At 39.1% G+C, this 12384-nt stretch overlaps 1 protein-coding gene across 1 annotated transcript in view; it reads left to right on the top strand.

The window, feature by feature from the left end:
- NBEA (neurobeachin) overlaps positions 1-12384 on the top strand; it is a 426845-nt gene that overhangs the window by 158821 nt on the left and 255640 nt on the right. Inside the window, exon 33 of the mRNA XM_075139786.1 lies at positions 5199-5263. Coding sequence (XP_074995887.1) covers positions 5199-5263 — 65 coding nt within the window. The remainder of the gene's footprint in view (positions 1-5198; positions 5264-12384) is intronic.

Genomic DNA, 12384 nt, shown 5'->3' with positions numbered 1-12384 from the left:
TCCAAGATAAATTGGGCAATTACCACAGGTGATCAGAAGGGCAGTGGGTCTATGTGTTTCCAAGAAAGCGAAAAATTAACATATTACTCCAAGTCAAGAAAATAAAGGAAAAATGAGTCTTTAGTCTTGTGAAAGTGAAATCTGAAACTTCCTATTACCTTTGCTGCGTTGTTCATATTGCAAGTCATATTCACATAAATAGTGTTATGAAAGTTTCACATTCTCTTCCTTTCTGTGATTTGGCCAGAAGCCCGGTATATTCCAATACTTGCAGATTTGCCTTCCAGGAGGATGTCATCAGTCATTCTGCAACTTCCTTATTGTGGGAAATAGTCGCTTTTAAAATGGATGACCTATCATAAAATCCTAAAATTGATCCCAAATTTACTTGAAAGAGTAGACCAAAAATACATTTTATTTATCATCTATCAGCAGTATACATATGAGTGTGAGAGAAAGATAAAGGCAGTAAAATTGAATTCTTAGATCTGATTCTCATTCCAAACAATAATGGAAGGTTTTAAGACTCCAATATCTTTAGCTCAATTCTTCTAGGAATGGTAGGGACAGTCCTATGATCTTAAAAGCTGTATAATCTTCTCAAAAATTTATGAGCAATCTGATCAAAAATTTATGAGGCTGTATCTTGAAATCAGTTGTTTTTTCTGTTTTTACCTACTTTTAATGGACATGGTTTTCTGCCATAAAGAAACATTTCCTTCAATCTTGTAACATTTCCTTCGAATCTTTCCTCTTAAATGAAGTAAAACAAGTTATTGGTGATTTTAGAAGGTAACTTCACAACATGGAGTTCAAACCCAACCTAAATTACATGCATGTTGTGAATTGCAAACACATTTTTATAAAATTTCCCCTTCCTTATTCTGATAAAAGGTAGCACCTGTTCAGCTCTGTACAAGACTTTTCTCCAAACATATTCAAGGGTCCATAAAGAAGAGAGTCAGTATAATAGAATTTCAACTGTCTCAAGAAGTTATGATTAAAATACAGTGATTGAAGAATTGAGGTATCAACTGAGTTATTAATGCCTTGGACTAGAAAATTCAATAAATATTCAATTTGACAAAAAGGAAAAAAAATACTCAGGTTAGTTTAAGACATGGAGAAGAGAGAATTCCAAAGAAGCTACAACTGATTGAGACAGACAGTGGCACCTGTAGTGGAAGGAGAATTGTAGGGGGATTACCACATCAGTTATCTGTCCGTTCAGTAACTGCAGTTTGTTGAGAAACTTGTAATTCGTGATGCAATTTTAGACTTCCTTGCAGAAATTGGAAAGGGTGAGAGCTGTCATGTAAATTATGAAAACTCTGAGAGTCACTATTCCTTTTTTTTATAAGGATACTATGTCAGATTTATTAAACTTTTAATACTACCACAAGATCTTTTTTAAGAAATTTTTAATCATCATGAATAAAAATTTTTAAATTATGGTAAGCAAAGGTTAGAATCATAGAATAATTTGGGTTGGAAGGGACCTTTAAAGGTCATCTAGTCCAACTCCCCTGCTGTGGGCAGAGACATCTTCAACTAGATCAGGTTGCTCAGAGCCCCGTCCAGCCTAGCCTTGAATAAGGTTGATTTGGATGGAAGTATAATATAAACTAAAAAAAGTTCTTAGCATGCCAAGCCTAATTGTTCCTTTTTTGCTCCTTCACTATTGTTTTTTACCTGTGCAAATTTGCTGATATCAATTTAACATGTTGCTAAATTTGTTAATACTGTCTAGCCTCTTTTTTTTGTTTGTTTTTTTAGCGCACTGGGGATTGGAGAATATTAAAGAAATAGGACTAGGAAAATACACTCAAAAGTAAAAATTGTAAGAATATCAGAGAGTAAGAAAATGTACGTCATGATTTGAAAGAAAAAAAAACAACTGAATTTTAAGTAATAGCTGTACTGTGTTATGGTTCATTATTTAAAAGTTTTAGCCTTTTACTCTCATCCTGGTTTTATTCATCTCCTGTCCTCCTCTGCGTGGACAGTTTCATGACAGGATTCAGTCTGAACCTTCTGTCAGGGAATGCGTACTGATGCTTTCTGGATGCAGTGGTGCTTTTCAAGCAACGAAAGAATAGAGGAGGAGGACAAGTTAGGTGGGGGCAGTGGGGCGGCAACTACCAGTATCCTAATCATTTAGTACATTTTTGATGTCTTCAATAGAAGTTTGCATAATATCAAATATTTAGAACATAGCTATAGTGAACAGTAATTGAACTTAGTATCTAAAGTTACAATGTTTAGTTATTGTGTATGAAAACAATTTTTTTATTTCTGTCAACATGAATGAAGTTAAAAATTAAATTTGATATCTTCATTCTGGTTTTAGTACAAACAAGTGATAAACATCATCATTCTTGAACACTGTCTGTGTTAGACAGTCTCTAAATGTGTCTCTATCCCTGAGTCTTCTATACCCTACCTTGTTCTGAGAGGTGCACTGCTGGCAGTAATAATCATCCCCACTGCCATATCAAGCAGGACCCCCAAGGGAAGAAAGGTCAACGCATCCTCTTGTATAGAAGAAATTCTCTGGTAGACAATTTTGTTGAAGTCTTCCGTTACTTCAGCATGTAATTGGCATCAGCATTTTTGAGGCACAGAAAAGTCTCTCAGCTCTTGTTTTAAGGCCCAGAAGGTTCAGGATATGAACTACACCAAAACCACCTGAGATGTAGTGTAGTCATTCAAGCACTTAGCTGCTAATAATCAAATGTCTATGCTATGATTCTACTTGCCTATAGCATAAATTTTCCAACCACTGTCACTGCGTCCATTACATTTGGTGTTTATCTTTCTGCTTGTTGCATCCTGAGGGTGGAATCTAAGATAATGTAAACGAAATCACTGCACGTTTTTTGAGCGTATAACTCCACATCTTAATCCACTTCTTAAAGTGCATGCAGTGATCTGAATGGCCATTGCAAAGGTAACTCTAATTCTGGCATTTCTAAGTATTTCAGTTTATTGATTGGGTCTTTTAAAAAGAAACTGAAAAAAAAGAAAACCAGGTGCCTGTTCACAAATACAGTTCACCTCTCAGGATCATGAATCTGTTATATTAAATAACGCCTAAAACTGAGAGGAAATTATAGTAGTAATAATTATCACGGATTAATGGAGGGTTGGGGGTTTGCAGTGATCATTATGTTTTCCACTAGTTTTTGGTAGATAGTTGGGCAGGTTTCACATGTTTTTATCGTGAATAATTACTTTGGATAGATTTATGAGATTTTCTACCTGTGGAGACATAAGAAGAGATTTGTTTGCTTCCACATTGATATCTAATGGCTTTTTAGATACCTTAAGATATCTCACCTAAGATCCACTTAGCCATTTGGTATGTCCTGCAGTATCTGAGACATTTGCACTGAGCAGGAAGATCTGACAAAAGACTTGCAAGAATCTCTTGGTCTTTTGCAGACATAGGTAGACCCTCTGTCTCTCTTTAAAAATTTAATTAGCATGCTTTCTTCTAGCTGTCTTAGGAAGCCTTTTTTTTTTTTTTTGTCTTCTCTCTTTTCAACTTCTTTCCTGAATTGTAGTCACACCAGTTCTGCTTTTCTGACTGTAGTCATAGTAGCTGTGGTGCAGAAAAGCATCTCAAAAGAAAATGCTGATAGGGGTTTTTATAGTATACAGTAAAAGGCTCTGTTTAAAAAAAAAATGATGCTACACCTCAAATACTATCTCTAACCCAGACTATTGTTTCTTAAAATGGCGCTAGGTGCCTATGTTTAGGAAATTGAATCCTTTCCTTCTTAGTTTCTCGGAGTGACTTTGTGATTTAACTGCTTCCAAAAATTAGATCATTAGGCTTGCTTCAGTTACTGGATTTGGAAAAGAACAAAATCAACAGCACTGAAGAAAGGACCTGTTACAATGGTTTTCTAGCCCACAAGCTAGAGGCTTGAGTGCTGATACTCCATCTTCCCTAATCAGGACTTACCTGCTCAGTAATAGGTTAAGAGTATGTTCATTATTTGGGAATTTTAGTAGCTTGCCTCTTATAAAACCAATCATGAGTACAAGATTATTGTTGTTGGGCCTTTTTTTAAGATGCATGACTTTTGGTCAAATCTGTGAATTTTCATAGGATCAGTAAGAAGCACCTTGCTGGTTAGTGACTAGTTTTCACAACTATTCTTTCAGAAAACCTCCTTATCTGTGCAAAGCTATCTTTTTATCAGGAAACAAGCATTGGGGATTTCTGCCTGATTTTTTAGTCCTGGGAAAAAAAGCAAATGTAAAACAGAATAGTTCTGTAACTGTAACTCTCTCTATCCATTTTTGTTTATAACAAGAAGTCTCACACTAGAAAATTTTTCTCTGAGCTGTAATCCAGCTAATGTTTGTGGGTTTTTTTTTTCTATACAATGAAAAGAAAATGTTTATTACTCTTAAAGAAAAGTTTTAAGGAATTATCCCAAAAGAAAGTAATCTTTACTTGCTAGAGAGATATCTCAACTTTTTTCATCTCAAGTATCGAAAGTCTGTTGGTGTGATAGAGGCAGTGGGTTGTATGGCAAAAAGCTGTTTGTAATGCATTGAGAATTTTCTCTTTAACTTAGTGGTATATGAAGTAAAAGTTGTTATCTTTTAATATCTATTAAGTGGTTTAAATCAGTTTTGAAAGTTTATCTTGGAAATCCATGCTAATAGTAAAAGAATTTTAAAAACTCAGTTTGTTATTAGCGACTGGGTTTGTTTTCACTTATAATGGGGAAGAAACAAAAATTGAACTCAAGGAGAGATGGATGGTACAGAGGTTATTGCCTGCCCTATATGATAAAATGTACGAAGTGTAACAGTGAAGTAAGGTGAAGGAACTACTGCTGCTGTACTTTGTTGCACTTTATACGTTCATTGGGCAACTTGTATGAATTGGAGAAAAAAGATGTGTTTTCATGTTCTCTAGACAAGAAAATTAAAGCTTGCTTAAGGATGAAACCGAAAACATGACCACCTAAAATTTATTTGAAAATCAGAATGAATTACAGTTTTTAAATGATCAGGTCATTCTTCTTTGGGGGGAAAAAAAAAAAAAAGAAAAAAGAAGAAAAGCATTAAATTAAGAAGTTCAGCCTAAATTTAAGCTCCTTAAGTCATCAGGGTCAGCTTCAGAAATGTGGTTTTAAATCCTTGGGTTTTGATCATGTTATATTTTATCTTCTTAGGAATGGCAAAATTCTATTCAGAAGAATGCAGGACTTGCATTTATTGAGCTCATCAATGAAGGAAGGTAATTAATTTTAAAGCTTTTGAACAAGTAGTCATTTTGCATTTATTCCATTGAGTGATGATACTTCCTCACCATCTGTTCCAAAAAGATTGTGAAAAGGCCAGTTTAATTAAGAGATTTATTGTATAGATACTTTATATAGTAAATATTTAATTTGAATATGTGTAAATTCTGAAAATTTTGTTTATTGACAGAAGGAAGTAGAACTGTGTGTAGGTTTGGGTTTATTTGAGAATTGAACCACCATTTTCCAGAGCAGCAAGGTTGTTTTACCCAGACAGTCCAGGGAGCCCAATCTGTAAACCCATCTGCTGCTCCATCTGTTTTAGGAGTGCAGCCTTCACTGTACAGATGCACTTTTCTATACTATCAGTTCACGACAAATTATTTTATCTAGAATTTCTGGTCCAATTTGAGTCCTGTAAAACACACAGGACATTATGTTTATAAGAGCTGCCTTGCTTTTGCAAATTATTAAGATACTTTATTATCAATCAAGTAATTTTAATGCTGTATCTGTTTATATCTTCTACTCTGTGTGATGTTTGTCAGTACTTCCAGCCAGCAAGCTGGGCAGCAAAGGGGGACTCTTTGGCCTTCCTGGTAGTGGAATGCCAAAGACAAATGGAGCCACTTGTGTAATGTGTGTGACTTGTATTGGCCAGTACATTAAATCCATTTGAATCTAGATGTCTTGATATGTGCAGCTGAAAAAAAAAATAGCAATATGCTGTAGAAGAGATTTTGTCATTTTATGTGTGGTTTCTTTTTTTCACCAATAGTATGTCATTACCAATAGTAAAGTATCAAGTCTTCTCTTTATTATAGGATATTTTTTGTCTAGCTGATATTTCAGTGGTTAAATCATGTATTCATTTAAAAGGAAGACTAGAAAACATCAGAGATAGGAATATAGGAACATTAGTATCTGGAAAACAGGAGCAAGTAGCTTTATACCCAGTTTTTGGTTGGTGTAAATTCTCTGAACGCACACGAAGTTACACTGCAATATAGCCGTTGGAAATGTAGTCCTTTCATTGGAAATTCTTCTTGCTACAAAGCAGCAATATGAGTTTGCACCATAACAGGGCTCACCTGAGTGGGTCACGTGCTGCACATTACACAAGAAATATTACATAGTAATAGACCGAATAATGATAGTAAGCTTATGTTCTCAGATAGTAATATGAATCCCATTTTGACCTTTTTTATTTTCTCAACCAGGCAAGAGGATTCAGATATTATTGCATGCTCACTATTGATAAAATGCTCATTCCGAACAAATCCTACATCTGCTTGTTTTTAGCGGTCAGGTATTAAGATATCTGTGGACCCTCTACTCCCCTCTAACAATAACTTTTCAAAACAAAGTAGTATTTAAGAAATGCTGCTTAAATCTGATCAATGAAATGTCTAATCAAACTGCCCTTAGACACGTGTTCCTCCATACACTTTTGTCAGAAAGGTGTTTTAGAACAAGTATGTGTGCCTTCCTAGAACACTCTTCTTTGCAATCAGCCCATCCGTTTTTAATTTACCCTTTTGGGTATAAAGATAACAATCCTTTAACTGGAAATTGTTATAAATATTTATTCTGCTTAATAGCTAAACTTGTGAATGCAATTCATCAATCATAGCTAGAGAATGCAATTGTGCAGTTGTCAACAATTAACAGGACATAAACAGTTGATGAATGTGCAGCTGAATTAAAGTGCTCCCTAGGATAACCTGAAATTATAAACTGGATCATTTAAAGGAATCTAACAAAGGATCTTTATAATTAAAACAAAGCAGGGTTAATGGGATGTAAAATTGCATATAATCGCTGTGCAATAATGATTGAATTTTAAATTATTAAAAGCAAAATGAAGACTAAGAATGTTTTGAAGGACTTTCTGGGTAAGATTTTGAGAGACGGGTAATAAATCAACAGTTTTTTCTTTTGAGCGTGGAGGAAAAGGTTTAAAAGTAATGCAGAGGATAATAGTTCTAATATCTTCAGTTAGATGTCTATCTGTTTTAATATATGGATGATATAAGGTGATTTTCTGAGTACCTAACTGTTGTTTCTGCTTGAAATAATTCGAGTGCCTTTCTGATCTTTGACTTTATTAGAAATGTTCTGAAACAAAATATTTCAGTGTAGTTGTAGTTAAAAAAATTACATCTATATTCCTGTCACTTTAATAAATTTCATTTTCATTTTAAATCAGTTTATTTACTGTGTTTGTTTCTGTTTTTTCTTGGTTTAGATAAAGTTTTGTTAGGAAGGTCTGAGTGACACATATTTGTAGAATTCAGCGTACAAACACTCTGATACAGCTTTCTAAGAATAGGAATTGATATAACAGTTTTTAGTAAAACAAAAATTTGTGACTATAGATTTAAATTAATACTTTCAAGGAAAACATATGCCAAGATATTTAATTTGGAAGTATAGAATAACACTGTAATATACCTGAAAGATTTAGAGACATCCTGGTTATGATCTTGAAGTTTATGGTTCTTTTTAATCAGTCTCATGCTATAAATATGTGATGTTGAGGGTATCACACATGTCAAGAGCTTCACTGATAACAGCTTCATTAGGATTTCAGATTTACATTAGGGTATACACATAAGTAGGCTTCTTAAATTAAGAGCTGGATGCATCTGCAATGTTGTCTGTAAAAGGGGACATGAAAAGAGTTCTTTAGGAATGATGTGGGAGGGAGATAACCCACATTGAGGTGGTGATGGATGAGGTCAGAAGAAAAGAGTGCAGGGTGACAAGAACAAGAGATAAGATAGGAGCACCCACCTCAGGTCAGCATGTACACAAATGCATATAGCTTGGGAAATGAGCAGTAGAAATTACTCCACATACAATCACAAAACTATGACATCACTGGAATGAATGAGGCTTGGTGGGACAGCCTGCACTGTGTGACAGAAGTGCTGCGATGGTGTTGTGGTTTAACCTGGCAGGCAGCCAATCACCACACAGCCACTCACTTACTCCCCCCTCCACTGCAGTGGGATGGGGGAGAGAATCGAAAAAAAAAAAAGTAAAATTCGTAGTTTGAGATGAAGACAGTTTAATAGAACAGAAAAGGAGGGGAAAATGATTATGATAATAATAATAACAATAATGGTAGAACATACAAAATGAGTGATGCACACTGCAGTTGCTCACCACCGGCTGAGCAATGCCCAAACAGCGATCGCTACTTCCTGGACCACACCTCCTATTTATATACACTGAGCATGACGTCATATGGTATGGAAAACCCCGTTGGTCATTTGGGTTAGCTGTCCTGGCTATGGTCCCTCCCAGCTTCTTGTGCATCTGGCAGAGCATGGGAAGCTGAAAAGTCTGTGACCAGCAGGGTACTTAGCAACAACTGAAAACATCAGTGTGTTATCAACATTCTTCTCATACTAAATCCAAAACACAGCACTAGGAAAAAATTTAACTATCCCAGCCGAAACTAGGACAATATCCACCCCTTATTCTATACCATCTACGACATGCCTGGGTCTCACATTTTCCAATACATTCCAATTAATCATCACCACTTTTCATGTCTTTTGATACATACACACAGATATCATTCCTTTAGTCTGTGGGCCATCTCTCTAAAATGTCCACTGAGTCATTTAGTCCATGACTTTGGGCTCCATCTGTCATAACAGTCTTTCAGGGCAGAAGAGATAGTGTGTGGTGTTGGATTACTGCATCCTGAAGCCAGTTCTGGTTCCATTATCGCTGTGCTTGTCCGGTTCTATCATCGTTGCACTTTGCTCGGTTTCATCAGAGTTCATTCTTCTTTAATCTGGGTGATTCTTACTGCAATACCGTTGATATGACATATAGCAACCATAGAAGTGATGATGTACAATATTATATAGCAATTAACATCATGCAATTCAGTTCATTGGCTATTTTCACCCAAAATCAAATCCCCTTGAGGTATATATCCATCCTTTCACATTACTCACCAAGTGCACCCAGGTCCTTGAACAAAAGCAATCCCACGGATGGGTTTTCCCTTGCCCGAGGCAGGAGTAACCCAGACTGTCTTCCCCAGCATATTTTTTATGTGCACTACAGGGACTTTATCCCCATCTACAGTATATAAAGGTTTTGACTGGGCAGGGCCAGCTCGATTGAAAGATCCCCTGGTGTTGACTAGCCAGGTGGCTTTTGCTAAATGTGTATCCCAATGCTTGAACGTCCCACCACGCATTGCTCTCAGCGTAGTCTTTAGCAGTCCATTGTATTGTTCGATTTTCCCGGTGCATGATAAGGGATGTGATATATCCACTCAATGCCATGTTCTTTGGCCCAGGTGTCTATGAGGGTGTTTCGAAATGAGTCCTGTTGTCTGACTCAATTCTTTCTGGAGTGCCATGTCTCTACAAGACTTGCTTTTCAAGGCCCAGGATGGTGTTCCGGGCCGTGACATGAGGCACAGAATATGTTTCCAGCCATCTGGTGGTTGCTTCCACCATGGTGAGCACAGAGCGCTTGCCTTGGCAGGTTTGTGGGAGTGTGATATAATCAATCTGCTGGGCCTCCCCATATTTATATTTCAACCATGGTCCCCCATACCAAAGAGGCTTTACTCGCTTGGCTTGACTGATTGCAGCGCATGCTTCACATTCATGGATAACCTGTGCAATAGTGTCCATGGTCAAGTCCACCCCAAGATCATGAGCCCATCTCTATGTTGCATCTCTTCCTTGATGGCCTGAGGTGCCATGGACCCACCAAGCTATAAATAATTCACCCTTATGTTGCCAGTCCAGATCCACCCGAGCCACTTCAATCTTAGCAGCCTGATCCACCTGCTGGTTGTTTTGATGTTCTTCAGTGGCCCGACCCTTGGGTATGTGAGCATCTATGTGACGTACTTTTACAACGAGGTTCTCTACGCAGGCAGCAATATCTTGCCACAACGCGGCAGCCCAGATGGGTTTACCTCTGCGCTGCCACTTGTTCTGCTTCCATTGCTGCAACCACCCCCACAGGGCATTTGCCACCATCCATGAGTCAGTATAGAGATAAAGTACTGGCCATTTTTCTCGTTCAGCAATGTCCAAGGCCAGCTAGAGGCTTTCACCTCTGCAAACTGGCTTCTCCTTCAGCAGTTTCTGCAACTTGGCGTATAGGACTCCAAACAGCAGCTTTCCACCTCCGATGCTTTCCCACAAGGCGACAGGACCCATCAGTGAACAGGGCATATTGCTTCTCATTTTCTGGTAGTTTGTTATACAGTGGGGCCTCTTCAGCACATGTCACCTCCTCCTCTGGGGATGTTCCAAAATCTTTGCCTTCTGGCCAGTTCATGATCACTTCCAAGATTCCTGGGCGACTGGGGTTTCCTATTTGGGCTCGTTGTGTGATCAGTGCGACCCACTTACTCCACGTAGCATCGGTTGCATGATGTGTAGAGGGGACCCTCCCCTTGAACACCCAGCCCAGCACCGGCAGTCGGGGTGCCAGGAGGAGCTGTGCTTCAGTACCAACCACTTCCGAAGCAGCTCGAACCCCTTCATATGCTGCCAATATCTCCTTCTCAGTTGGAGTGTAGCGGGCCTCCGATCTTCTGTATCCCCGACTCCAGAACCCTAAGGGTCGACCTCGAGTCTCCCCTGGTGCTTTCTGCCAGAGGCTCCAGGTAGGGCCATTCTCCCCAGCTGCGGTGTAGAGCGCATTTTTTACATCTTGTCCTGCCCGGACTGGCCCAAGGGCTACTGCCTGAACTATCTCCTCTTTAATTTGTTCAAAGGCTTGTTGTTGCTCAGGGCCCCATTTGAAATTGTTCTTCTCATGGGTCACTTGATAGAGAGAGTTTATAATCTGACTGTAATCTGGAATATGCATCCTCCAAAAACCCACAACACTTAAGAAAGCTTGTGTTTCCTTTTTGCTAGTTGGTGGAGACATAGCTATTATTTTGTTGATCATATCCATTGGGATCTGACGACGTCCATCTTGTCATTTTATTCCTAAAAACTGGATCTCCTGTGCAGGTCCCTTGACCTTACTTTGTTTTATGGCAAAACCGGCCTTCAGAAGGATTTCGCCTATTTTCTTCCCTTTCTCAAAAAATTCTTCTGCTGTGTTGCCCCAATACATAGATGATGTCATCAATGTATTGCAGGTGTTCTGGAGCCTCACCCTGTTCCAGTGCGGTGTGGATCAGTCCATGGCAAATGGCAGGGCTGTGTTTCCACCCCTGGGGCAGTCGGTTCCAGGTGTACTGGACGCCCCTCCAAGTGAAAGCAAACTGTGGCCTGCACTCTGCTGCCAAAGGGATGGAGAAGAAGGCATTAGCGATATCAGTTGTGGCGTACCACTTGGCTGCCTTTGACTCCAGTTCGTATTGGAGTTCTAGCATGTCCGGCACGGCAGCACTCAGTGGCGGCGTGACTTCGTTCAGACCATGGTAGTCTACTGTTAGTCTCCACTCTCCATTTGTCCTGGTTTTGGCTGGGATGGAATTGATTTTCTTCCTATTAACTGGTATAGTGCTGTGTTTTGGATGTAGTGTGAGAATAATGTTGATGACACACTGATGTTTTGGTTGTTGCTAGGTATTGTTTACGCTAGTCAAGGACTTTTCATCTTCCCATGCCCTGCCAGATGTGCAGGGGGCTGGGAGGGAGCATGGCCAGGACGGCTGGCCCAGCTGGCCAATAGGCTATTCCATACCATATGACGTCATGCTCGGCATATAAGGCTGGGTGAAGAAGAAGGAGGGGGGGGTGTTCGGAGTGATGGCGTTTGTCTTCCCAAGTAACCATTACGCGTGATGGAGCCCTGCTTTCCTGGAGATGGCTGAACACCTGCCTGCCGATGGAAGTAGTGAATGAATTCCTTGTTTTGCTTTGCTTGCGTGCACAGCTTTTGCTTTCCCTATTAAACTGTCTTTATCTCAACCCACGAGTTTTCTCACATTTACCCTTCTGATTCTCTCCCCCATCCCACCCGGCGGGGGGGGTGAGCGAGCGGCTGCGTGGTGCTCAGTGGGCGGCTGGGGTTAAACCACGACACCATTACACTTTCACACTGGCCATGTGGGACTGTTGAAGGGTGAGCGAGTCTTGCTGATCACTCCTTGACTCTCCAGTCA

This window comes from Calonectris borealis, chromosome 1 (genome assembly GCF_964195595.1).
Source record: "Calonectris borealis chromosome 1, bCalBor7.hap1.2, whole genome shotgun sequence".
In the NCBI taxonomy this organism is placed as follows: domain Eukaryota; kingdom Metazoa; phylum Chordata; class Aves; order Procellariiformes; family Procellariidae; genus Calonectris; species Calonectris borealis.
Note: the sequence above shows the minus strand (reverse complement) of the source record. Positions and strands in the feature narration are given on the sequence as shown.